This window comes from Aulonocara sp. 'chitande type north' Nkhata Bay, linkage group LG3 (assembly GCF_057382095.1).
Source record: "Aulonocara sp. 'chitande type north' Nkhata Bay isolate Kocher_YH1m ecotype deep benthic linkage group LG3, A_spYH_male_GT1.1, whole genome shotgun sequence".
Classification (NCBI taxonomy): domain Eukaryota; kingdom Metazoa; phylum Chordata; class Actinopteri; order Cichliformes; family Cichlidae; genus Aulonocara; species Aulonocara sp. 'chitande type north' Nkhata Bay.
In genome coordinates, this window is record NC_141346.1 from 66,461,444 (window position 1) to 66,487,579 (window position 26,136).

Consider the following 26,136-nt stretch of genomic DNA (forward strand, 5'->3'; position numbering starts at 1 on the left):
TTACAGCCTTTCTCCCCTCTGCTGCCGAGGCTGTTAGTCTCTCCCAAACTCAGCTACAGGACTTCCAAATGAATGAAAGCAGCAGAAGTGGCTTTACAAATGAAAGAGGAAGAGGAGAAGAAGAGGAGAGGGAGGCCACCCTGACCATCACTCCAGCTGAAAACATCACACTTCCATTAAAGTTGGTGAGGAAATGTTGAGCAGGATGAGCTGCTGGCTAATCTGGAGGCTGTAGCAGCAGCTCACAGTCACAGTGGATTTCCACTCATGAAAAAGCTCTGGCTGCTTCATTTCTCATCTCATATCAGAGACTTTAAAGCTTCACTGAAGCTGTACTGTGATGCTTCCATATCCCAGTGAGGCCTCCATAATGATTTCAGCTGTTCTGTACACACACTGTGTGCCCTATATGGCTCAAAGTCTCTGCAGCCTGTTTTTACCTGCTATCATCAGATCTTCATCATCCTCATTCACATCCCTCACACACTCTACAGCCTCATCAGCACTGACTTCATCTTCACTGACTGATGGAGCACAACATGAACCTGTGGAGGCTGAAACACTGTCCTGTCAAACATCTCCCCGTCACCACTCCACTTCTGTCAGCCTTTAAATGAACCCTGCTCAAGTCTGTCACTTCTGTTTGGAGCCAAAAGGAAAAACTGTTGTTCAGTCGTTTGGAAAGACAACATTTCTGAAAGCACTCAAACTTCTTCACATTTGTCTTCAGACACATCCTGAACATGTAGGAACTAAAGAAAGTTTCAAACATCAATCAAAGACCTGAAATATAGAAAAACAACAACAGCCGCAGTCAGTGAAGTCACCTCAGAGTCTCCAGTCGACAGTTTGGACTCTCCAGTCCAGCACACAGAAGCTTCACACCTGAATCCTGCAGCTTGTTGTTACTAATGTCCAGCTCTGTCAGATGGGAGGGGTTGGACTTCAGAGCTGAGGCCACAACTTCACAGTGAGACTCTGAGAGTCCACACTGAGTCAGTCTGTGATGATAGAAAAAATAAAATGTGTTATTATAAAAGCAGAAAATCTGCATTATAAACACAGACTGAATATATATGAAGACAAAACAGAGTGAGGTCATAATCTGATGAATCTGCTCTTCACATCTGTGCTTCAGCTCCTCTTACTGTGTTTGACATGACACAACGATTGAGTCTCTCTCAGACCTGCAGACTTTTAATGAGAATCTTTGTTTGGCTTTAATCTGCAGATGAAGGAGGAAGATGGTGTCACATTTAGGCTTCCATAATGTCCACAGTCTGTCACTGAGATCTGATCCAGAGTCAGAGTGAAGACACACATTTGGACTGTTTCCTGTTTTGACTCCAGAACATTTTGAATGAGTTCAGCTCAGTGAAGAGTTCCAGCTGGAAAGATAATCTCTGTTTGCTACCTGCTGTCAGGTACGACTGTTCACGTCCACACGCAGGAAAAACCTGCTGACTGTTACCAAACGGAGCAGAAATCTCATCACTGGACAATAATGATGAATGAACTCAGAGCTGTTGATATCAGATCTGATTTCAGGGGAACTAAACACAGAAATGATTGGCTCATTTGAGCTTTCTGAGCCATTATCTGCTGCTGTGTCGCTAGTTGGCAGAAAATGATTTGTATTCCTGTTCAGGGCTTCAGTGTTTATGAGTCCAGATCCAGGTGACAGCAGGTCAAAATGATGTTACCTGTCTGTGTCCAGCAGCAGACTGTATTCACTTTGAATATTGTTATAACCTGACATGGATCAGTTTGTCTTTGATTGGTTTGTAAATGTCACTGTTTCCATTGGACCTGAGTGACGTACAAAGACAGAGAGGGAGAGAAAGGAGAGAGAGGATGGAGACAGCAAAGAGAGAGCAAACACAAACAGGTGAGAGTGGACAGGTGACCAAGGTCAGCAACCAATCAGAGAGCTTCTGTTTGACCCACAGTCACTGATGATGACTGCACATAACCAAGCAGTGTGTTACTCTGATATCAAATATGGATCCTGCTCTTATAATAATGATGATCAGATGATATTATTGTGTTATTTTGTAGCTGAATACGATGTATGTGTGATTATCAGTGAAGCAGTGAGGAGGATGGAGAGAGAGAGAGGACAGAGGGAGAAGTTAGAAACACTAAAAGGATTTTTCATGGATTTCATGGATGATTTGAGTGATTTCCAGCAGGACACTTAAACATGTCAGTGGACGTCCTAAAGAACATATTCACTGATATGAAACGTGTCATTGAACAGGATCAATATCAGTGGAAACATGGTGGAAACAGCTGTGACTGCATGGATGTGACACACTTCAAATCTGTTCTCCACTCTTGGATTTGGGATCCATGGAGCTGCTGCTGAGTCTGTACAATAAAGGAATGGTGTGGAAGGTTGCAGCGTACGGACACAAACACTTTGTGGTTACAATCTGATTTTATTTTCAACATTAAACTACTAACCTACACTGATCAATGATGTTAGTGATCACATCTGGACTCACCCAGCCTTTCTGCAGTTCCTCACAGCTGGAATCAGTCTCTGTCGTCCCCGCTCTGATGTTTTGTACTTCAGCAGGTCCAACTCATCCAGAACCTCCTCTGACATCTGCAGCATGAAGGCCAGAGCTGAGCACTGGATCTCAGAGAGCTCCTTCTCTGATCTGTTCTCTGACTTCAGGAACTCTTGGATCTCCTGAAATAATGAGAGGTGGTTCATCTCCATCAGACAGTGGAAGATGTTGATGCTTCTGTCAGGAGAGATTTTATCACTGTTCATCTCCTTCAGGTTGTTGATGACTCTCTGGATGGTTCCTGGACTGATCTCTGTCTGACCCAGCAGACCTACTAAGAGTCTCTGGTTGGACTCCAGACAGAGGCCATGAAGGAAGCGAACAAACAGGTCCAGGTGGCCATTTTTACTCTGGAGGGATTTCTCCATGACTCTCCTCAGAAATACATCAAGTGATTGGAGATCTTTGTTATCAAAAAGACTGAAAATCATCTTGATTAAAGATTCTGATTTTAGAAACATCTTCAGCACCTCTGTCTTCCTGCTGGTGTGAAAGTGGAACATGTAGACAGCAGCCAGAAACTCCTGAATGCTCAGATGAACAAAGCAGTAGACTGGTTTCTGGAAGATCACACACTCTCTTTTGAAGATCTCTGTACAAACTCCTGAGTACACCGAGGCCTCTGTCACATCCAGACCACACTGCTCCAGGTCTTCTTGGTAGTACATGATGTTTCCTTTCTCCAGATGTTCAAATGCCAGCCTCCCCAGCTTCAGAAGAACTTCCCTGTCAGCCTCCGTCAGCTCCTGTGGACTCGTCTCACGTCCCTCATGGTACTTGTTCTTCTTCCTCTTTGTCTGAAGCAGCAGGAAGTGTGAGTACATGTCAGTCAGGGTCTTGGGCAGCTCTCCTCTCTGCTCTGTAGTCAACATGTGCTCCAGAACTGTAGCAGTGATCCAGCAGAAGACTGGGATACTACACATGATGTGGAGGCTCCTGGATGTCTTCATGTGGGAGATGATTCTGCTGGACAGCTCTTCATCACTGAATCTCCTCCTGAAGTAATCCTCCTTCTGGGCGTCAGTGAAGCCTCGTACTTCTGTTAGCCTGTCAACACATGTAGGAGGGATCTGATTGGCTGCTGCGGGTCGGGAAGTTATCCAGACAAGAGCCGAGAGAAGCAGATTTCCCTGGATGAGGTTTGTCAGCAGCTGGCTGACTGATGACTTCTGTGTGACATCAGACAGCAGCTTCCTGTTGGTGAAATCCAATGAAAGTCTGCTTTCATCCAGGCCGTCAAAGATGAACAAAAGCTGAGAGACAGCCAGCTTCTCTGCTGTAACCTTCTGTAATGTTGGATGGAAAACATGGAGCAGCTCCAGAAGACTGTACTGCTCATCTCTGATCAGGTTCAGCTCCCTGAATGAAAGCAGAACCACCACACTGACATGTTGGTTCTCCAAGCCCTCTGCCCAGTCCAGAGTGAACTTCTGCACTGAGAAGGTTTTTCCAACACCAGCCACGCCATTGGTCAGAACCACTCTGATGGGTCTCTGTTGGTCAGGTAAGGCTTTCAAGATGTCCTGGCACCTGATTGGAGTGTCATGGAGGGCGTCCATCTTGGAAGCTGTCTCCAGCTGCCTCACCTCATGTTGGGTATGAACCTCTTCACTCTGTCCCTCTGTGATGTAGAGGTCAGTGTAGATCCTGTTGAGGAGGGTTCTACTTCCTGTTTCCTCACTTCCTTCAGTCACACGTTCACATCTCCTCCTCAGGCTGATCTTATGTTCATCTAAAACCTCCTGCAGACCAACATCTGCTGAAAGAAAGAAAAACAATGAGACTAAAGAGAAAGAAAACTCTTCAATGTCTGAACAACACAAGAAGTCCAGTTTTCAGAAATGAGTCCATCAGCAGACAGATGTTCAGTCTTACTTTGTACACAGCTGCTCTGACTGACTGTCTGCAGTCCAGCTCTGCTTCTGGATCTTTCTCCACACTGTGCAGAAGCTCTGATGGTGACACAGAAAAGTCAAAGTGGAGATACTTCTGTCCACCTTTGATTAGACTCATTATAAAAAGGAAAACAAAGTTTGAACACAGTCATGTTTCCAGTTCACTGACTTACATTTATTCCATGGACACTCACTCTAACCTGAACCACAGCTACAACCCAACATTGTTGAGGCCTCATCTCCTCCTTTCCTGACTGTAGAGGTTAAATATGCAACAATCAACAAATAAAAGAATTTGGTTCATTTCAAAGAAACTCACACGGTGACCAAGTAAAGTAACCGTAGTAAAGGAGACAACATCCCGTTGATGGTGGGATTATTTGAAAGATTTGCTTTAGTCACGTCACCAAATGCAGTTGAACCACCCGTGGATCCATGTTTGACCATTCTACCACTCTGAGCTCTGCTTTTGAATCATTTCATTATTATCATCATTCATTTATTCATTCTTTGGAGGGGGGCTATTTCCTAATGCCGCCCTAATAAGCTGATGTTCAAGGGGAAATATAACAGAAACTCTTTCAGTGTTATTCATTAATAAATTAACAGATAAACTGTGAAGAAGAAAAAAACTGAGATTTAAAGGAGAGAGTGAGAAACATGATCATCCATCCTCATAATACATGTTTATCAGTATCTGCTGTGACCATACTGCAGTAATAACTACAAGTCTACATTTCTGTGACTGTTGATCAATCACAGCAGGAATCTGAGCTCATCTCTGCACACAGAGCAGCTTCAACTCTGGGATAAACTGCTCGCTTCACGTCCTTCTCAGCTCACAGACACTCATCCTGATATTTTCCTTTAACATTTGATGGTATAATTCATCTGAGTTTACACTTTATCTGCATGAATACAGAAAAACAGAGCCAAACACCATAAACCATCAGTTTCACCATGTAGAATATATTGTTGTTTCCTTGCTTTTAATTCAGAGAAAAACTCTGATTTGGATTTTCTCTGTTCTCTTTGCCACAGCCCATCCCAGCAGCAGCTGAAGCAGCTGACTGTCACAACACTAAATAACACTTTAAGAGGAACGTCTTGATGCATTCTCAATCATCCAGGAAAGTAAATCTCCAAAAGTGGATTCTGTTCATCTGGACGTAGCATAAGTGTGTCCCAGCTGGACTTTTGTCAAAGCTGGAAAGGCGCCTAAAGAAAGCTCCAGCCGATCCAGGTGAGAAGGACAACCGCTGCCTAAGAGAAAACCTGTAGTGATCCCGTACGTGTCAGGAGTATCGGAGCAGTTGAGATGCATTTTTTCTAAACACCGGGTCTCTGTGGCTTTTAAACCCAAAAACACGCTGCACCAAAAACTGGTCTACCCCAAGGATCGGGTCCCCCGACACAAACAGAGTAACATAGTGTACGCTGTTAAGTGCAGGAGGATTGCCAGGATTTATACATCGGGGAAACCAAACAACCTCTGGCTACAACACAGAAGAGCCACCTCGTCAGGCCAGGACTCTGCAGTCTATTTACACCTACAGGCCAGTGGACACTTTTTCAATGATGAGGATGTAACATCCTGGAGGAACGCTGGTTTGAGGGTGGAGTCAAGTAGGCCATTTAGTGAAAAGGGAAAGACCATCTCTGAAACGAGGAGGGGGCCTAAGGGTACATCTGTCACCATCTTACAATGCTGTGATTGCAGCCATTCCCCAGCTTGCTGTGAATGGTACTCATGACCATTGATCAGTGGTTGTTGATCAATGGTCATGAGAATTTGCATAATTAAGATTAAGGAACTGACCTCCCAGCCCATTGTTCCTTCAGTGGGCTGGTTTCAGTCATTATGTAAATGTCCTGTTTATAAGATTGAAACCTGCAGTCAGGTGAGACTGAAGGAGTCACCTGGATGAGAGACGCAACGTTTCTCCCACAAAACGCTACGAACAGATGAACAGAATCAACTTTTGGAGAACGTTGAATCAGTATTTCAGCTTTATGTCTGTCTCCACGTCGGTTGAGTGTGAAGTGCATATGAGAGCATGAGGGTGGGAATGGATGTTTGTGTCTGTGTGTGCCTGTATGTCTGTGTCTATATGTCAGGTTGGGTATCAGACGCCACCTCTCTGGGGACATCTCAGGCCCTCCAAGGTATGGAGGCCTATCTCCCTATATAAAAAATTCAGGAGACTAATTTTCCATGAAGTATATTTGGGAAACATGTACAATTACTTTTTAATTATTCAATAAATAATGTTTGATTAAAACCTAACTATGAATGTGTTTCAGGGAACGCTGAGGATAACTGCATTGCACCTTGTCCCTGTGTATGAGCCCTTAGTGCGCAGGGAGCCACCAGCCACCCGCACAGTGCAGAGATGGTCAGAGGAGAGCGAGGAGGCTCTTAAGGACTGTTTTGAGTCGACTGTGTGGGAGGTGATCTGTGACGACCACGGAGAGGACATCGACGGCCTTACTACATGCATTACTGACTATATTAATTTCTGTGTGGATAACACCGTACCTACCAGGACTGTACGGTGTTTCTCCAACAACAAACCTTGGATTACCCCAGAAATTAAAGCTGTCCTCAAGCAGAAGAGGAGGGCCTTCAAATCCAAAGACAAAGAGGAGTTGAAAAGGGTGCAGAGAGAGTTGAGGGGACTGATAAGGAATGGGAAGGACAGCTACAGGCAGAAGATGGAGAAACAGCTTCAGCAAAACAACGTTGGTGAAGTCTGGAGAGGCCTCAGAACCATCTCGGGCCACAAACAGCAGAACTCTCTGCCTGGGAGGGATGTGAGATGGGCAAATGAACTGAATCATTTCTTCAACAGATTTGATTCAGCCATGAGGCAGTCTGCAACATCGGCTGCAGACTCACCCACCCCCACTGCTGCTGTTCCACCTCTGACACCTCAGACACTTCACACCTCTTCTATTCACCCTGCTCACTCCCCCCCACCCCCAACAACAGCATCCAATACACACTCAACACAAGGCTCCAGCCTGTCTCTCTCAACCACCCAGGTTAGGAGGGAACTGAGGAGGATTAATGGCAAGAAGGCAGCGGGTCCAGATGGCATCAGCTCGAGGGTCGTCAGGTCCTGCGCGGACCAACTGTGTGGGGTGATGGAGCACCTCTTCAACCTGAGCCTGAGGTTGGGAAGAGTCCCACAGCTCTGGAAAACCTCCTGTGTTGTTCCAGTGCCAAAGACTTCACGCCCCAAGGACCTCAACAGCTATAGGCCGGTGGCTCTGACATCCCACCTGATGAAGACCCTGGAGCGGTTGGTCCTGGCTCAGCTTCGGCGCCTAACAAGCTCATCACTGGACCCACTTCAGTTTGCCTACCAGCCTGGCATTGGAGCGGATGATGCCGTTATTCACCTCCTACATCGTTCCCTCGCTCACCTGGAGACCGCTGGAAGCACTGTGAAAATCATGTTCTTTGATTTCTCCAGTGCCTTCAACACCATTCTTCCCTCGGTTCTGAAGGACAAGCTGGAGAACTCTGGAGTGGACCATCACCTCACTACCTGGATTTTGGACTACCTCACCGACCGACCACAGTATGTGAGGACTCAGGGCTGTGTGTCGGACAGGGTCGTCTGCAGTACGGTGGCCCCACAGGGAACGGTTCTGGCTCCGTTCCTCTTCACCATCTACACTGCAGACTTCTCCCACAACTCCACCCAGTGCTTCCTGCAGAAGTTCTCTGATGACTCTGCAATAGTCGGCCTCATCACTGATGGGGAAGACAAGGAGTACAGAGGTCTGACCCAAGACTTTGTGGACTGGTGCCAGCTGAACTACCTCCAGATCAACGCCAGTAAAACCAAGGAACTGGTGGTAGACTTCCGCAGGCACAAGCATTCTCCACTGCAACCACTGAACATCCAGGGTATGGACATTGAGGCTGTGGACAGCTACAGGTACCTTGGTGTTCATCTGAACAATAGACTTAACTGGAATCATAACTCAGACGCCCTCTACAGGAAAGGGCAGAGCAGGCTGTACTTGCTGCGGAGACTCAGGTCGTTTGGAGTGGAGGGCCCACTCCTGAAGACCTTCTATGACTCTGTGGTGGCTTCTGCTATCTTTTATGGTGTGGTCTGCTGGGGCGGCAGCATCTCTGCTGGGGACAGGAAGAGACTGAACAGGGTGATCCGAAGGGCCAGCTCTGTTCTAGGATGCCCTCTGGACCCAGTGGAGGTGGTGAGTGACAGGAGAATGGTGGCTAAGCTGTCATCCCTGTTGGACAACATCTCCCACCCCATGCAGCAGACTGTGACAGCACTGAGCAGCTCCTTCAGTGGGAGACTGCGGCACCCACGGTGTGGGACGGAGAGATTTCGCAGGTCTTTCCTCCCCACTGCTGTCAGCCTCCACAACAAAGACTTTACCTGAACAAACACACAATCCACACATGTGCAATAACACTAAGTGCAATAATCTTTTCTGGCATCGTTGTATTTTTACTCAGTTGTATATAGCATTTGTATTCTATTTTTATCTTATTGTATATTTTTATTCTATTTTATTCTACTGTATATAGTATATTATTTTTATTCTATTCTGTACAGCTGTGTACTGTATTTATTCTTATCGTATTCTAATTTTTGCTTCATAACTTTTGCACTGTCCACTTCCTGCTGTGACAAAACAAATTTCCCACGTGTGGGACTAATAAAGGTTATCTTATCTTATCTTATTGTTTGCTCCATGTTAGATGCTAATGCTGACCGCAGCATGATTGAAATGGTAAAGCAAAACAAAAGAAAAGAAACACATAAGTCTTAGTATCATTACTTGCCAATCATGATAAAAATGTTGACTAATAGTATTCACCAAACAGAATATGAGTGTTTTATTTTTCCTTTCCAGGTGCAGTGTGAATCTTGCCAAAGATGGGCACATTTTGAATGTGAAAAATATAAAGAGAGCAACGAAGAATATAAATGCAAAAAATGTAAGGAAAACACAGAACAACTTCAAATAAAAACAGCTGTCTTTTCCCCTCCATGTGTGTTTGTATTCTTTGTCAACATTAGATGATTGTGTGCAGGAAGCATGTTTTAATAGTGTGATTTGGCCATCTGAACATGTTACCTAAATAAATCCAAGCAGGAAGCATGTTATTAACGTCCTAGTGAAATAACTCAAAGTTTTGAAGTGATTGGGCCATCTGAACATGCTACCTATATAAATCCAAGCAGGAAGCATGTTTTAATAGTGTCATTGGGCCATCTGAACACGCTACCTATACAACGGAGCCATTAACCACGTAAGGTAGCATATTCTGATAAGGTAGCACGGATTGATAGACAAGACCATAAATTTACACTACGGTAGGATGTTTTGACAGAACACCGGGACAAACTGTGTTCCTTCTCAGCTCAACACGAAATGCGTAATATTTTCTCTGAATACAGAACAATTCAGTTTTTTACGGGACGGTTGGAAACTCTACTAAAATAAAGTTCACTATCAGTAACATCACAGCACCACCCAGCTGTATAGAAACTCCGTCATGCTAGCTAGTAGCAGTACGAGTTATTGTAACTGACTGTAAAAAGTCAGCACAAGGAAAATAAACTCCACCTAAACTTGGTTTATATCTGACCCAGATAGACTGCAGGGCCCTATTTCAAGAAGCCGGTTTAGTGCAAACTCTGAGTAAGTATACCCTGAGTTAACGAAAACTCTGGGTTTTCGGTTTCACAAAGCGAGTTTAGATTAATTCTGACTGAGTTACTATGACACTCCGTGAAGCTAACCTGCTCCCCAGCAGGTTTACTCCAACTAACCCTGACTTTCTCCGCCTCTTTGTCGGAAACCTGACTGTAGGAAGTGTCAGACATGGCGTGCCCCTTCCTTGAAGAGCCAGTAGATGTTGAAGCCCAAATTCTCCGCAGAGCTCTCCGCCGGGAGAGAGTGATTAGAGCGCGTTTGGACATTTTACCATTTCCTGATGATTTTCTGTGTGAACGTTACCGTTTTTCAGCACAATCTATAATTTATTTGAATAACATCCTCAGGCCTAATATTGCTCATGTGACACATTGTGGACATTCTCTCAGTTCTGTACATATTATTTGTATTGCATTTTTTTGCAAACGGGAGCTTTCTGTATAATATTGATGACGCTGAGCACGTTTCCAAGGCTACCGTCTGTCGGGCAGTCAGGAATGTTACAGTTGCACTGAAACGTCTCCTGCACTCGTTTGTGGTGTTCCCCGGTCATAGACCCACAAGATTTATCAAAGAGAGATTCCACAAAATTGCAGGTATCAGGATGAACAAAACTTAATACATGATGTGGTGATACTTGAACTACTACTTAAATTTTACATTCATTTCCAGGGTTCACAGGCGTGATTGGCTGTATAGATGGCACTCACATTCCAATCATTGCTCCTTCAGTAAATGAAGGAGACTATGTGAACAGGAAGTCTTTCCACAGCATTAATGTACAGGTACATAGTTCCCTGTAGCATTTCAAACTAACAAATTATTTCATTATAGTAATGGATGCTAATTTGTGTTCTCTGCACTGTGAAGATCATATGTGATGCCAACATTATCACAAATGTGGAAGCCAACTACTCAGCCTCTGTGAGTGGTGGTGGTGGAGGACCCCCACCTGTTTTTCGGGCCTCTGCTTTTTTTCTAGTGGCTATAATGGGTACATTTGAGCATACAGATTAAGCAAATATGTACTTGTAATGTGCTCAGATAATTGCAATAAGTGCTCACAGAAAGAAAATTAATGTAGCCTCTAACTGCAATTGATTTACATCGGACAAACAGACCAAGCACTATGGCTCGTAATACAATTACACCTTACCTGTTTGGACTATATTTTTATATTTCATTTTTACTTTGCAGCTGTGGCTGTGTTACTTTTTTTCCGCAAAATTCCGCATGTTATCGGCATATGCTGCCATCAGAATTTCAGCCTCAAGCGCTGTAAAATACATTGACCGCGCCTTCTTTCCCTCCGTCTCCATGGTGACTTGCTTAATCTGTGCTCCACTACTCCACTAATCAGGGCTTTATGTATCCTCGTGCGCGCGCTTAACTTGGGGTTAAAGCAACTCCGCGTTGATTGAACTAATTGTTATCAGCCTTTCTGAAACCGAATATTCCGAGTTGGACAGTTCCCTGAGTATCGTTTTTCACTCTGGGTTTTCTAAACCGGCTTCTTGAAATAGGGCCCAGCAGTAGAAATCAGTCCAATAACAAGGTGTGTAACATCTAGCAGGGTGACAGAAAAACCCAGGGTAACTTCTAAGGACCTCAACGTCTCTCTCACATTGTGTTTTTTAAACATGCTTCCATTTGTCACTTCAGTCTTTACTCTGAAATACAGGAAGAGAAATCATGGCTGAAATAATTTCTCATAAAACCAGGGGTGTGGTCCAACAGTCAGTTTGGTGAGGAAGGTTCCTAACTGAGAAAAGTGACCCAGAAGTATCTGTGTAGCAGCCACAATGAATCAAGATCATGAGCTTTATTAACTGATCAAAGTATCTTCTTTCATCTTCTGTATCATTCAGTTTGCATTGGTAATGCCCATTATTGTAATGCTTTTTTAAGACGAGCAAAACTTTATTTCACTTTGGGTTAGCTGGGATAAGTGATGGATGGAGGGAATTTTACTTCAGCCACAGAAATCCTAAACAGGAAGGAGTAGCAGAGTTACAGTGGATCACTATCCAGCAGGGAAACAAGGTTTATTTCAATTTCTTGGCCATGAGTGAGATTTACTGAGTGGGCAAATTAGGGAGACGACACCATCAGATCCCGAGCCCTCCATGTGTTAATCAAGAGACGGCTGCTGTGCTACATCCATAAATAATGAATAAATTAGGAGCTAAAGCTGAAAGGACAGTTTATTTGTACCATCTTCACGTGAACACATTCAAGAACATCACAGATGAAGAAACATTAAAAACTTCCACACTACATAAAGCAAGAAAAATAGTTTTTCTTTCAGGTGGTTTCAGAAAAACAGAAACATCAAACATCTCCAAGACTCTCTTTGAAAGAACTAAAAACCTTTGTTCTCATGGTCCAATCATGAGTGAACTCCCCGATTAAGCCTTGTGTGCTAAAACATGTCAGAGTTTTAAAGGTTAAACATGAGTTTCCAAAACGTTTTGCTGGAGAACAATGAACTATTTGACTGAGTTTCAATCATTTACAGACGAGCAAAATCAGGACAGAGAAAAAAGGACAAAACTGACTCAGTAAAAAACAGAAAAGAAGATCCCATGTAGATCTGTATTATGTAGAATTTCAGCCCAGCAACCAGTTCAGTTCAACACAAGTTTAAATGATTCTATCTGAACTCTGTGGAGCCTGATCTCAAGCTTTTTGAGTCTGACACAGAAACCAGAGGATCTTTCTGTGTCTTCAGATTCACTGTGATCCAGTGATGGGAGTGATTTCAGCCCTGAGTGATCGCGCTGATGTTTGCACAGAGCAGACAATGAGGTGAATGTTTGGGCACATTGGTAACAGTGAAACAGTTTATTAGTAACGTGGGATCGTTTGTGTGCAGAGTATGAACTGAGATTCCTGAAGCTCTTGTCACACTGGTCACAGCTGTAGTTTCCTTCCATGTGTGAACGTTCATGAATGTTACGATGACCTGACTGTGAGAAGCTTCTCTCACAGTGTCTGCACTTGTGTGGTTTCTCTCCTGTGTGGACTCGTTTGTGTGATTTAAGCTGACCTGCAGTGGTGAAGGATGACCCACACTGATCACAGAGGTGCTTTTTAACCCCACTGTGAATCAGTTCATGTTGTTTTAAATCACTTGGTGTGGTGAAGCTTCTCCCACATTCTTTGCAGTATTTCCGTTTGTCTCCAGTGTGTCTACGTTGATGTCTTTTTAGGGTCTTTTGCCAACTGAAAGTTTTTCCACAGAGGTCACAATGAAAGTCTTTCCCACCACCACAGTGATGACAGGGTTGAGAACTGGATCCATCTGTGTCGCTCTGCTTCTAAACAAAGACACAAAGACAGTGTAAGTCAGTCCTTCAACATTTGTATCCTGAACGTCGCCTGAAATAAAGAGCATCTCTGCAGACGTCCAACTACATTTGACTGTTTCAGTTAACACACTCAGTTTACTGGGCTGCAATAACTACAATACTACCACCATAATACTACAGTAATACTAAAATCATAACTGAAAGGAAAATCTGAACAATCACTCAGAGCTGCTTTTCCATGCAGTAGAATTGCTAACATGCTAACACAGTTTAATGAGCAGAGTTGTTCCAAACAGTCAGGCTAAAATGACAAGATAACAATATAAATACATACCTCACAGTAGCTGCACTTGTAGAGTCTCTTTCTGGTGTGGATCTCTTGGTGTAGGCTCAGGTAACGTGGAGATTTAAAAGTCTTCTCACACAGGTCACATTGATAAGGTCTCTCCTCAGTGTGGGTAAACATGTGTTGTTGTAAGTGTGCGTCTGTTGTAAAGTATTTGCCACACTGTTCACAGCAGTACACATCATGTCTGGTGTGAATGCGTAGGTGTGTATTTCGGCTCCCTCTCTGGCTGAAAGTTTTTCCACAGATGTCACAGCTGTATGCCTTAATTCCAGAGTGGGTAACTAGATGACTCTGTAAGCTGTTACTGTGAGTAAAAGCTCTGCCACACTGATCACAGCTGTATGGCTTAATTCCAGAGTGGGTAACTAGATGCCTCTGTAAGCTGCTACTGTGAGTAAAAGCTCTGCCACACTGATCACAGCTGTACGCTTTAACTCCACTGTGGATGAGTTGGTGTTGTTTTAGGGAAGGCTTGAAGGAAAAAGACTTTCCACACAAGTCACAGCTGAACGGTCTCTCTCCAGTGTGGCTGACCTGATGCTGTTTTAGTGAAGCTTTCAGAGTAAAACCCTTCCCACACAAGTCACAGCTGAACGGTCTCTCTCCAGTGTGGATGACCTGATGCTGTTTTAGTGAAGCTTTCAGAGTAAAACCCTTGCCACACAAGTCACAGCTGAACGGTCTCTCTCCAGTGTGGATGACCTGATGCTGTTTTAGTGAAGCCCTCACAGTAAAACCCTTCCCACACTCGTCACAGCTGTATGGCTTAATTCCAGAGTGGGTAACTAGATGCTTCTGTAAGCTGCTACTTTGAGTAAAAGCTCTGCCACACTGATCACAGCTGTACGCTTTAACTCCACTGTGGATGAGTTGGTGTGTTTTTAGGGAACCCTTGAAGGAAAAAGACTTTCCACACAAGTCACAGCTGAACAGTCTCTCTCCAGAGTGGATGACTTGATGCTGTTTTAGTTTAGCCCTCACAGTAAAACCCTTCCCACACTCGTCACAGCTGTATGGCTTAATTCCAGAGTGGGTAACTAGATGCCTCTGTAAGTGGCTACTGTGACTAAAAGCTCTGCCACACTGATCACAGCTGTACGCTTTAACTCCACTGTGGATGAGTTGGTGTTGTTTTAGGGAATCCTTCAAGGAAAAAGACTTTCCACACAAATCACAGCTGAACGGTCTCTCTCCAGTGTGGATGACCTGATGCCGTTTTAGTTTAGCCCTCACAGTAAAACCCTTCCCACACTGATCACAGCTGTATGGCTTAATTCCAGAGTGGGTAACTAGATGACTCTGTAAGTGGCTCATGCGAGTAAAAGCTCTGCCACACTGATCACAGCTGTATGGCTTAATTCCAGAGTGGGTAACTAGATGACTCTGTAAGTGGCTCATGCGAATAAAAGCTCTGGCACACTGATCACAGCTGTATGGCTTAATTCCAGAGTGGGTAACTAGATGCTTCTGTAAGTTGCTACTTTGAGTAAAAGCTCTGCCACACTGATCACAGCTGTACGCTTTAACTCCACTGTGGATGAGTTGGTGTCTTTTTAGGTAACCCTTCCAGGAAAAAGACTTTCCACACAAGTCACAGCTGAACGGTCTCTCTCCAGTGTGGATGACCTGATGCTGTTTTAGTTTAGCCCTCACAGTAAAACCCTTCCCACACTCGTCACAGGTGTGTTTTTTCTCTCCCTTTCTTCTGTGAGGTTTGTCGGCCTCCTGAGAGCGCTGACTTCTGGCTCTATGTTGGTCCTGCAGTGACAGAGATACAAACAGAGGCAGTGAGTGAAATGCAGTCGTGGAACAAACTCAACCTTCAAACTCCATTAACACTAGTTTTAAACCTGAAGGTGGAGCGTGGCACCAAACACCTTAAAGGTCTCTTATCCCCACCTGCTGGTAGTTCTAACACATTACATCCAACCTGCTGTTAAAGATAATTCATGACTGTTCAAACACTAAAATCATGCCCATCCCTCCTGATTGTGTACACACACACACACACACACACACACACACACACACACACACACACACACACACGCACACACACACTATTTTATAATTTAGATCATTTTGTTGTTTCCTATTACATATTTCTATAATTTGTATAGATTTATACATAATTATTCAGTGATAATAAATCCTGTGTTTGTTTATTCTAAAGGAACCCCGTTAGCTTCCACAACAGATGTTGCTCGTCTTCCGTCAAATACTCACATAAAATATTACACAATAAAGTGGATTCAAGATATCCACATAATTTCACTCTTACATCCACAGTGAGGTTTCACAATTGTTAAAATATAAGCAATCAATAATAATAATATCAATAACATTGAGGCACATTACACAAATTTCAAAAACAAATCATGTCTTACAATATTTACAACAACTAAAAGCTCTGTAAATCGGCTTTTAAGTGTTCATTGAAGTTTTGAATAATTCTCTAATTTTTTAAGGCAACTTATTCCACTTAAAAGTTGCTCTAAATGTAACAGTTTTACAAAATGTTACTTTTAACTCGAGCATATACTAAATTGCAGCTTGTTGAAAACTGTGTAATATGATGATGTATTTCATCTGGATACTGCAGCTGAGCAGAATAAATGTGGTGTGTTTAACAGAATTGCTTTCTTTAGAACTACAAGTAAGCCATAGAATATTTTAGCCTGTACAGGAAGCCAAGAAAGGTTATTATGCATTTTATCAATATTAGTATAGTATGAACATCTTCACACTAATCTGGACGCCTTATTCTGGACTAACTGAAGTCTGTTAAGATCTGTCTTATTAGCTGCTGACCAAATGATTGAACAATACTCCAGATGAGACATTACTAGTGCATTAATGACATCTTTCATAATGAAGAAGTGATACACAAAGAGCATTTCATAGCCATAGCTATGCCTTGTCGGCAGAGTTATGTGACATTAGTGATGTTTGTACTTTCAGCATTAACTTGGTTTTAAAGCCTTTAAAATATACACCGTTCAATAGTCGACCTTAATCTGACAGAGAATGTGATGATTTTGTGGATAATTAAAGTCAGTCATATATCCACAAACACAACAAGCTGAAAGTCAGTGATGCTGCTCGGTTTGCAGTCCTGAACATCACGGCACAAGCAGGATTCACTGCACTGTTAATGTTAGCTGTGTTATATTGCTGCCTCTGTTCGGTGGTGTCGAGCCAAACAGACTTTAACGTGTGTTTGAACGAGCTGACGGTTCACTCGTTAAGCTGAAAGAAAGATGCTTTAATCACAGCAGTCACACATGTGTCCACTGCACCATCTGGGAACTCTTCTTGTTCACACTCGTAATAACACAAACACTAAATCCTGCTTCTCTGGTGCTGTTGTGTAGCAGTGTGTACACCTGAGACTGTCACCTGTCTGTCTGTCCTGCACTCTCTCTCTGTTTCTTTCTCTCTGATTGTGGAATAAAAGTATGAACATGTGTTTATAAGTTACACTTGTGTTTGAATCCTGCAGCTTATCACACATTTGATTTCCATGTGTGACGACTGCAAGTGTCCAGAGTGAGGACAGACTGAGGGACCCACTGCTGCACATCATCTGTGAGGCTTTGCACCCCTGATGATCCACCAGGACAAACTCAGCAGTGTGTGAGGAAGAGGAGGAGGAAGAGCCAGCAGCAGCTGACAGATGGAGAGAATAGACAGACTGTTCCCTGTTTGTGAAGGACTGCTAGGAAAGTTTAACATAACTGTCTGTCCTGAATCAGTCTTATTAGGTAATGTTCAAATAATGTGATCATCCCAGTGTTTCCAGTGTGGGAGAAATTACTCAGGGCCTTCAAGTTACACACTATGAAAGGCAGCAACAAGTTTAATGTTCAGAAACCTAAAGTCTGTATCAGCAGCAGAATGGAGCTAAAATAAATGTTGGTTTCAGTTCTATGAAGCTTTGAGTATTTTGGATCAGTAGCTGCTGTGTTTGTTGCATCACATTGCTGTAACTGTTTATATGCTTTATATATTCTGAGCTAAGTTGATCTATAGTGTTACATCATATTCTATAAGGATGTTATGTGTTTGTAGACTTTCTGCCCAGTTTGACCCATTTAGCAGAAGTCAGCACTTCGGCCTTAGCGGTCTTTGAGTACGCGGCCCTTGAGGACTTTAAAGCTGCAGAACCTGAATCGGGATACAGCCATGATGATCTCCAGCCTCGTGCTCGCCAACATTCTCACCTGAGTTAAGAAGACGATCACTGAAATGGTCTCAGCAGGTCCTTTGATGACAGCAATGAAATGCAGTGGTAAGGCTTTTTGGGGATTAAGTTCGTTTTCATGGCAAAGAAGGACGATGCAGTTCATCTGATCACTCCTCATAACATTCTGGAGTGCAGGCAAAATGCTATTATAAAAACTTAAGCAGCAACTTCTCCAGGTTCCAATATTTATGCAATTCTCAAACCTTTTGGCCACGACTGTATAACCTCTTCTGAAGTTTAGTGGATATTATACATGGTTATGCTCAGGATGTGTCGGCCAGTTTCCACTGGAAACGCCTTTTGGTTAAACTGTCAGTGAGGAATTTGCATTTGCACTGTTACATTTTTATATAACTTTAATGCACATAAACAACAGCTGCTTGTTTCAGTGAAAATACATTGATGGGTTTTTAATAAAGTTGTGCAGCTGTAAAGTATTTTGTCTGGTGTCAATTCTATCGTCAGCTACATCGTTATGGCAAATGTTCAAATGTATATGGTGATAAATATCTTTGGTCATATGGTCCTGCTCTGTCTGTCACCTTCTGTGTTGAGCTCATTGTTTCCTCTGTAGTGGCTGAGCTGAATCCAAGTAGCTGAAAATGTTCCTCTGCTGCTCCGTCAGACTCTCCTCCTCCTGCTGATCAGCTGGGACACAAAACAGATCTTTGTTAGGCTCCACACTGCACTGAAGAGTCAAAGTGGCTCATATGTTCATCTGACAAGTAAAAGAACACATTTTTGTTTCCCGAGGTGGGCAACTTGTTGGAAACAAACACAAAAGGTTTGAGCACTGATACCTGCCATTGCTGCCATTGAAAGATGCAACGCCAGCAATGTGGATTGTCAAGACTCAAACCAATCATCAAGCAAAGACAACAGGGATCATTTGTTTCTGTTTATTTAGCATTCACAGCATTTGCCTTCTGTGCAGGGGAAGTCCATGCACACTGTGTGGTACCGCCATCCGCAGAAGGTGCATTCAACCTCTGTAAGAGAAACGAGATTGTCTGAGACTGAAATGATATTCACTAAAGAAGTGGTGATTTGTAAAACTTCAAGTGTATGATAAGGTGAAAACAAATACACAACTGCATGTCATGTAGTTGAAGCTTTTTCTTCTTTTGGAAGACCGGAAAACACTGAAAGTTACGAATTAGTCCTTTATTTATCCAGGTAAAAAAAAAATCTCATTGAGATTAAAAATCTCATTTCCAAGAGAGACCTGGCGTCATGGCAACACAAGTCACATACCACATAGGGATATAACATTTAAAACAAATACAATATCCCAACATGTGTAACAAATGTATTGTGCTTGAAACAAATTCAGAATAGGTGATAAAGCAGCTGCACATGTGTGTCACGAGTAAATCTGGCTGTATAACAAACAGAAACAAGTGATCCCTGCTGTCTTTGCTCAATGGTTGGTTTGAGTCTTGACAATCCACATCGCTGGCATCTTTCAATATGTTTGAATGCACCAGTGTAAGTGCAGCCACTCAGACTCTGCTCAATGTGTTCATAGAAACAGGTGCAGATGTGTCACGAGTTCATCCAGCATTAGCTATGGCACTTGGCCACAGGTGGCAGCAGTGGACTGACCTGCATTTGAGACTGCTCCAGCTGCTCTGTGACAGTCAGTAGATCTGCTACAAATTGCAGATCATATGCAAGTTTTGGAAATGACATTATAAATATTCCTAACTTAGCCACGGCAGCCATGTTGATGTATTACCTATATTGGCTGAAAATGTTCATTTGCAGAGAAAAGACACAGGCAGACTGTGCTTACAGGATGTTACATGTTATTATGTGATGTTATTGAAATCATCATGAATAACAGGAGTGGTGATTTGTAAAACTTCACATTTTGATCCGGGACGTACTCTGCATAAAAACAAGCGCTCACTCTTCCTGCTCAACAAATGACAAGGGCGGAGCCTTATACCACATGATACAGAAGCTGTGCTGTGTGATGCTAAAATTAGCAGGGAAACAACAACGGAGAGCACGTCAGGGATGACGAGAAAGTGACAGGAGAAAATCCGTCCCGGTCAACCACCCAAACATCAATAACGGGAACCTTATACAGCGCTTCCCTATACCCGTCGAACTCCCGCAGGCACAAAGACATTACGGAGGCTATCACTTATCACCTGACCAAAGATATGGCTCCATCAACACTGTGCAAAACGAGGGATTTAGGAAAACGATCAACACCCTAGACAAACGCTACACAGTGCCGTCCCGCAACTATTTTTCTATTGTTGCACTACCTGCTCTGTACACGCAGCGTCGAGCAACGGTGGAGACGGAATTTCAAGCAGGACAACATTTTGCTGCAACAACAAAACGTGAGACGTTTGTTGTTTTTATGTTTATTTATTCTTATGAGAGAATCATGATCTCAATTCTAAGCCAAAAAATCGTGATTCTCATTTTATGCAAAATCGTGCAGCCCTAACATTAACACAAAACTATTGTTTCACCAGAGAAACACACATGAAGAGAGAGACAATAACAGCTACCAAACAGTCGTCATAATTCGTCACACAATGAGAAAAGGACAAATCAACAAGTAACAATGACTAATTAATATTAAAATCTGTAACAAAATGTATTGTTTGGCGTTTAGTCTGATTGGTTCAGGATGAGCTGCCATTATCCAATCACACGTCTGCTTACCTGCATCTTTTCTCTTTTTTCTAACCTGAGCACCTGATGGCTTTGAACTTTTGTTGTCCATTGGTTTGAATTTTGCGCTCCAGTACAAACACAAATCCCCCAACCCGAGGATCAGCACAATTAACCTAACAGACCTACACCTTAGTTCACAGATTCACTTTGTCTAAGGTTGATTTCTGGGATTTCACACAACCCAGGATTCAGATCGTGAATCCATGATGGGCTTGGATTTACATCATTATAAATGAAATGCGCTCTACTTGGAAGCAGCCGGCCCCGCCCGTTTTGACGGGTTGTGTGAGACTTTAAATCATCAAACTGTAAATTATAAATTTAAATTGTTATTGATCCTTTACCCCGAGTCCTAAAGTGTAGATTTATTTTCTTACTCTTCTTATATTTATTGTTTGTTTACTTGCACCGCTGTAACTGCAGCCTCGTCGTCTCGTCTCTCTATATGCTGGACTGTCTGTAGCGGAGATGACAATAAAGTTTACTTTGACTTCAGCAGCGCGCAGGCGCACCGAGGGCTCTCGCGCTCACTTTATAGAATTTAGAAAAAACATCGGTGCAGATTATAAGTCTGTATCATAATATCTGTTTGTTGTTTTTATTTTGTTTTGCGAGTTGGTTATTAGATGCCGCTCCAGCCAGCCAGAGACTCCCCGCCGCCCCGCCCTCTCCTCCTCCCTGTGCCGCCAGCAGCAGGCGCACCTCGCAAACGGAGGGCGCCCTTACTCCCAGCAAATGGCTGATAGAAAACCGATCGGTGCCTACGAATTTCCCAATATGCACTGGCATGACGTCGGGGAAGCGTGGGTACGACCGATTATTTTATTTTTTTCTTGCCCGTGATGCCCCCCCCCACCACGACGCATTCTATTGGTTTGCACACTTACACACACCCAGCTGTGGTTTCCTGTTTTGCTGGACTCTGGAGAGCCCCGCCTTTAACGCTCTTCTCTCACAGAGAGCAACAGAAAACTTGGAAAAACTCCAGATTGACTGAACTCAGTTCAAAGTTACCTTGACACCTTTAGATGTGAGACGTAGTGATGGTCCGCTTGAAGCTGACGCTCCGGTGCGTGTGTCAGAAAGATCAACGCGTTGCTTCAGAAGCACCGTGTCGAGGCTTGATTCGTTTGGCCAGAGTCACGTGATCAGTGACGTCTGAAGCTTCGTTTAGAACGTACCTTTTTTTAAATTGAACTTTATTGAAACTCAATGAGTATACAACATACAAACAGATGAAGTTTACAAAAGAACAGAACATGAACATACAGAACCAGGATTAAAAAAATTATGATATGAGTAGGCGAAAAAAATCAACATATAAATATTGTTCTGAGAGGCTTTTTGTTGGTTGAGTCTGAAATTGATTGTATGTACAATTCATATCCTTATAAAAAGGCAGAAATATGGTGTTTTATTAATAAACTTACATTCATGGATATAAAATAGCTAAAAGTATTAACAATTTTTTTTATAAAAAAACATTTATCATTCTTCCTGGGGAACTTAAAGAAAAAGAATAAAACATTTTCCCATCGTAAAGAAAACTCCCTTAAACTATAGACAATAACAAAACTGCTAAATTCTTCCAGAATCTCTGTGTAGAGGAACCAAAAGAGATGTGCCACAGTTTCTGGATGATCTGATGATATGAGATTTCCTTCACCTTGTTCACAATTAGATATTTATGGGATCATCCAGACTGTCTTCCAGGTGATATCTGGAACATGTCGGTTCCAGTAAGATATTCTATATATGGGAGAGACATGATATCTTCTTGGAATAAACTACGTATTCTCTTATTGCTGTTACCAAGTTCCTGTGAAAAGCAGATTTTTCCCACTGCTGACTCAGCTGGATCAGGGAGAGTGACTGAGGCAGATATTGAGCTGTCAGTGTTTTTATATAACATTAAAGTCCCTGAGGGTATGGCACCAAGCACCATTGAGAATTCCCCAACACCGACGGGAAAATTATATAGTGTAAGGAATTGTAAGTAAGTAGTACTCCCTCGTTAAATTTTAAAATTTAGTAGCGGCCGCCATTGTTGGCAGCTGAAATTTGGCTGGGCCGCGCTATGAATTCTGGGATATGGTGGGCCACGAAGGACACACTCGACCCATCCTTCAAATTCGGGGGAATGAAGGACGCATTTGAAGGAGTCGAGGAATCAGGACAGCCTTCGTCGCCTGGCTGTGACGTCATCGGCCTTCAAATGCGGCCTCTGGAGGATGCAGCCGACGTTTTGGGACACAGCTTGTGTGTCTTTGTTGGTCATGTGACCTCCCAGGGACTACACATGGAAACGAGCAGTTTAGCTCAAATCTGGCAGGTTTCCATCGTCTGTTTTTGTCCTGATGTCCATGAACTTGAACACTGTCCCTGTCAAACACATCCAGATAATCTGATCCAGTGTTGTTCTTCTTCTGTGGTGTTTGTGATGGAGCAGCAGCTGCTGATCCTGATGTCCTCCACCAAGGGGGCAGCAAATTCAGCTGACTGTCATCATTTATTAAAAAGATGTAACAATGTGACATAATGCAATATAATAGTGTCAGTTACACATTGTGGGTTGCACTGTGGCCAGAATGGACATTACCTCCTGCCTAATGGAAGCTGTCAGCCATCCTGCAACCATGAATTAGATAAGCAGAAGTAAAGGGATTGTTAACAACAATTTAATAATAAAATGTAATGTGATAGTTGCACTTTATTAGCTACCCACAATCGTATGAATAATAACCATGAATGCACTGCATGCTCATAGCAAGTTCTTTAGGTTTAAAGTGAGATCCTGCTTTAAAGGGCGCTTCATCTGCTGGGAATGACATGTTTCTTCTAGTATGTAAGGCTCAGCCCATCTTACTGGGACTTACTTTTGTAGATCCACATGCTCTAAACCTGGTGCTCCATGATTGGTGCAGAAGCTTTAAGCTACTATTAACAAATAATAACCATGGACTTAGTTGTTACTACAATAACTTATCATTGAGCAACTTGTATATTTAATTTTACTTGTAAAACTATGCAAGTAGAATTCAATGGGGCACAGTGAGCTGAGCACAGGCCCACTCTGTGACACTCAGAGGTTTGTGGATATCATACTGAGAGTATTGCAGCCACTTTCCCACCACTTTAGCACAATGTTTACATGAGACTCAGCCACACTAATGTTCCTGGGCAGACATGTGGTGCAGCATGGCTGATGGCACTGTACCTGCAGCTGTCATGGACAAGAACCACTCAATACCTCACCCAAGCCAAGCCTGTGCTGATGTTGTGATTTGAGACCGAGACACTAACCCAGGATCATGATATGATGTTGTGAGAGTTTCACTAAGAATCAGCTCTGATTACAAGATTTCAATCTATCGTAACTCTAATTTGTATTTACTTCAGTTTGTTCATCTTGGAGCTGTGTGCAGCTGAGGACAGTCTTATTATTACCAGGTGAGGATATGTAACAGCCACAGTCTGTAGAGATGATGTCACCATGGAGTGGTGATGTCACTGGAGCTGCCAATATGTGCTCCAGCCAAAGCTACACCAGAGGGTTGTGCTGTGTAACAGGTTGGTGCAGGTGGTGTTATCTACATTTGAACATTAGGCAACAGTCTCATGAAGACACTTTATATTGTTCACTAAAGACCAACAATAACAGAGACAAAGGGAGAGCAGCAGAACTAGTGCTAACAATTAGCACTGCTAGCCTGCCCACCAACACCAGCTAATGTTCTAAAAACGATGATCAATGATTTTGCTGTAACGGCTCCAGCTGTCTGTGTCAGGGACACGTTGGAGATGAAGTGAGTGATCCAGTGACAAAGGTTTGGAAACCTGCAGTCAGCTGAGACTAAAGGAGTCACCTGACCGAGAGACGAAATGTTTCACTCAGAACGTCCAGATGAACAGAATCAACCTTTGGGATAATCTGTTACACACATCCATGTTTCACTTACTGCATTATATTTCCTCATTGCTGTGCACACAGGCCTGTGGCTTATAACCTACTCCAAGTTCTGACTCAGAGGCTGCTGAAGCTGTTTTCTGGAACAGAGACGTGTTGGATATAAAACCAACTCTTCTTTATGTGTCAGCACTGAGGAAAGGAGCAGCTTCGTTTCTAAGTGTATGAAGGACTGTAGCAGTGTGTGTGTGAGCTTTATTTCACAGACAGAACCATGTCAAAAACACAACTTCAGGTAAAAACAATACAAAATCAAAGAGTCTGATCAGAAGGATTAAACAGAGGAGTGTGGGACTGTTTTTAACAGACAGCAGGTTAAGTCAGGCTGGAGGAGTAAACTGAGCCTCGGTGTGAGCAGCAGTGTGTTTGACAGGAAGCTGAGATAAACAGTCTGGAGCCCATTTAGTGCTTCATATGAAAGTGTGAGGATTTTAAAGCAAATCTAAAATCAAGCAGGAGTCAGTGTGAGAATGATTTGTGCTTTTCCTCAGTCAGATGCTGGGAGTTTCAGTTCATCCATGTTCAGCGTGCTGTGCTTTGTGTAACAGGAGAATATGACAGTATAAATCAAGTCTTCATGTCACTGAAAGCCTCCACAGTCTGCTATGGAGGTGCATCAGTTTGGATTTACAAGAAGAACATTTCTTAAACCTGCCACAAGATGGCGCTCCAACAGAAGGGATGTCCACAGTGTAACACAGACACACACATACTGTGTGAATGTGTGAGTGAATGGGCTTTCAACACAAGGCTTCTGCTGCTACCTTTAATTACATAATTAGCTAACAAGAACAAACTGTTAATTACCACCAAAGAACGGCTCCAGATTTTAGCTGCTGACCATTTTGTGAAACGTTGATTACATCAGCTTATTGTTGATTTTTCAACCTTAATATCAGCTGCTTTAAAGGAGCCTCGTTCTCTCGCAGTAACAGTTTTCTTCACTAGATGCAGTGCAGGCACAGTCTGTGTTTCTAAACTACACACTAATGTTCATTGTTGTGCAGCTAAATCCTCCCTCTGGATGGGAAGAATCCCTGTCAGGCTTCAAACACCTGGCTTGGTGTTCTGGAGCTAATGTGTCACCTGTGAGGACTCTGAGATGAACACACAGCAGACACTTCAGTTCTCCGTCTGTGTGTCCTCAGTTTCCCAGCATGCCTTGGCTGTGGTGGTGGAGGTGAATGAGGGGGAACATCTGTCCTGCTGCTCTGTCAGCACTCAGGTTTCATACCTGGTGATCTCAGAGGACAAAGCGGCGTTACAGCAGCGCACGTTGATGAGACCTGATACTCTGAACAGTTCAGACTTCAGCCTCACTCTGAGAAAACAAACGACTGACTGTCAGCAGCAACTACACCTGCTCCATCAGTGACGGAGAGA

General features: G+C 43.1%; 3 protein-coding genes across 4 annotated transcripts in view; 1 reads left to right on the plus strand and 2 right to left on the minus strand.

Moving 5' to 3' along the window:
- Positions 1-26,136, plus strand: part of LOC147336670 (uncharacterized) — a 239,134-nt gene that overhangs the window by 73,917 nt on the left and 139,081 nt on the right. Inside the window, exon 3 of the mRNA XM_086285537.1 lies at positions 17,688-17,704. Coding sequence (XP_086141663.1) covers positions 17,688-17,704 — 17 coding nt within the window. The remainder of the gene's footprint in view (positions 1-17,687; positions 17,705-26,136) is intronic.
- Positions 824-4,135, minus strand: LOC147336673 (protein NLRC3-like). Its single transcript, XM_086285575.1, has 2 exons — positions 2,508-4,135; positions 824-1,001 (listed from the first exon to the last, which is right to left on the minus strand). Exons 1-2 carry the CDS (start codon positions 4,133-4,135, stop codon positions 824-826), a joined length of 1,806 nt encoding a protein of 601 aa, XP_086141701.1.
- Positions 12,410-21,910, minus strand: LOC147336674 (uncharacterized). 2 transcript variants are annotated; one of them, XM_086285552.1, is made up of 4 exons: positions 21,801-21,910; positions 18,629-18,734; positions 13,826-15,598; positions 12,410-13,500 (listed from the first exon to the last, which is right to left on the minus strand). In XM_086285552.1, exons 2-4 carry the CDS (start codon positions 18,644-18,646, stop codon positions 12,808-12,810), a joined length of 2,484 nt encoding a protein of 827 aa, XP_086141678.1. In that variant the 5' UTR covers positions 18,647-18,734; positions 21,801-21,910; the 3' UTR covers positions 12,410-12,807. The 2 variants fall into 2 exon arrangements, with proteins under 2 accessions (XP_086141678.1, XP_086141679.1); XM_086285553.1 differs by lacking the exon at positions 21,801-21,910 and having other exon boundaries at positions 18,629-18,884.

What these genes read in the sequence shown, in the direction of transcription:
- LOC147336673 (XM_086285575.1), bottom strand. Translation starts at nt 4,135, where the DNA reads ATGGACGCCCTCCATGACACTCCAATCAGGTGCCAGGACATCTTGAAA. An exon ending in AGGAACTGCAGAAAGGCTGG is followed by an intron (nt 1,002 to 2,507) that starts GTGAGTCCAGAT and finishes CTATCATCACAG; the next exon opens with ACTGACTCAGTGTGGACTCT.
- LOC147336674 (XM_086285552.1), bottom strand. An exon ending in ACAAGTGCAGCTACTGTGAG is followed by an intron (nt 13,501 to 13,825) that starts GTATGTATTTAT and finishes GTCTTTGTTTAG; the next exon opens with AAGCAGAGCGACACAGATGG.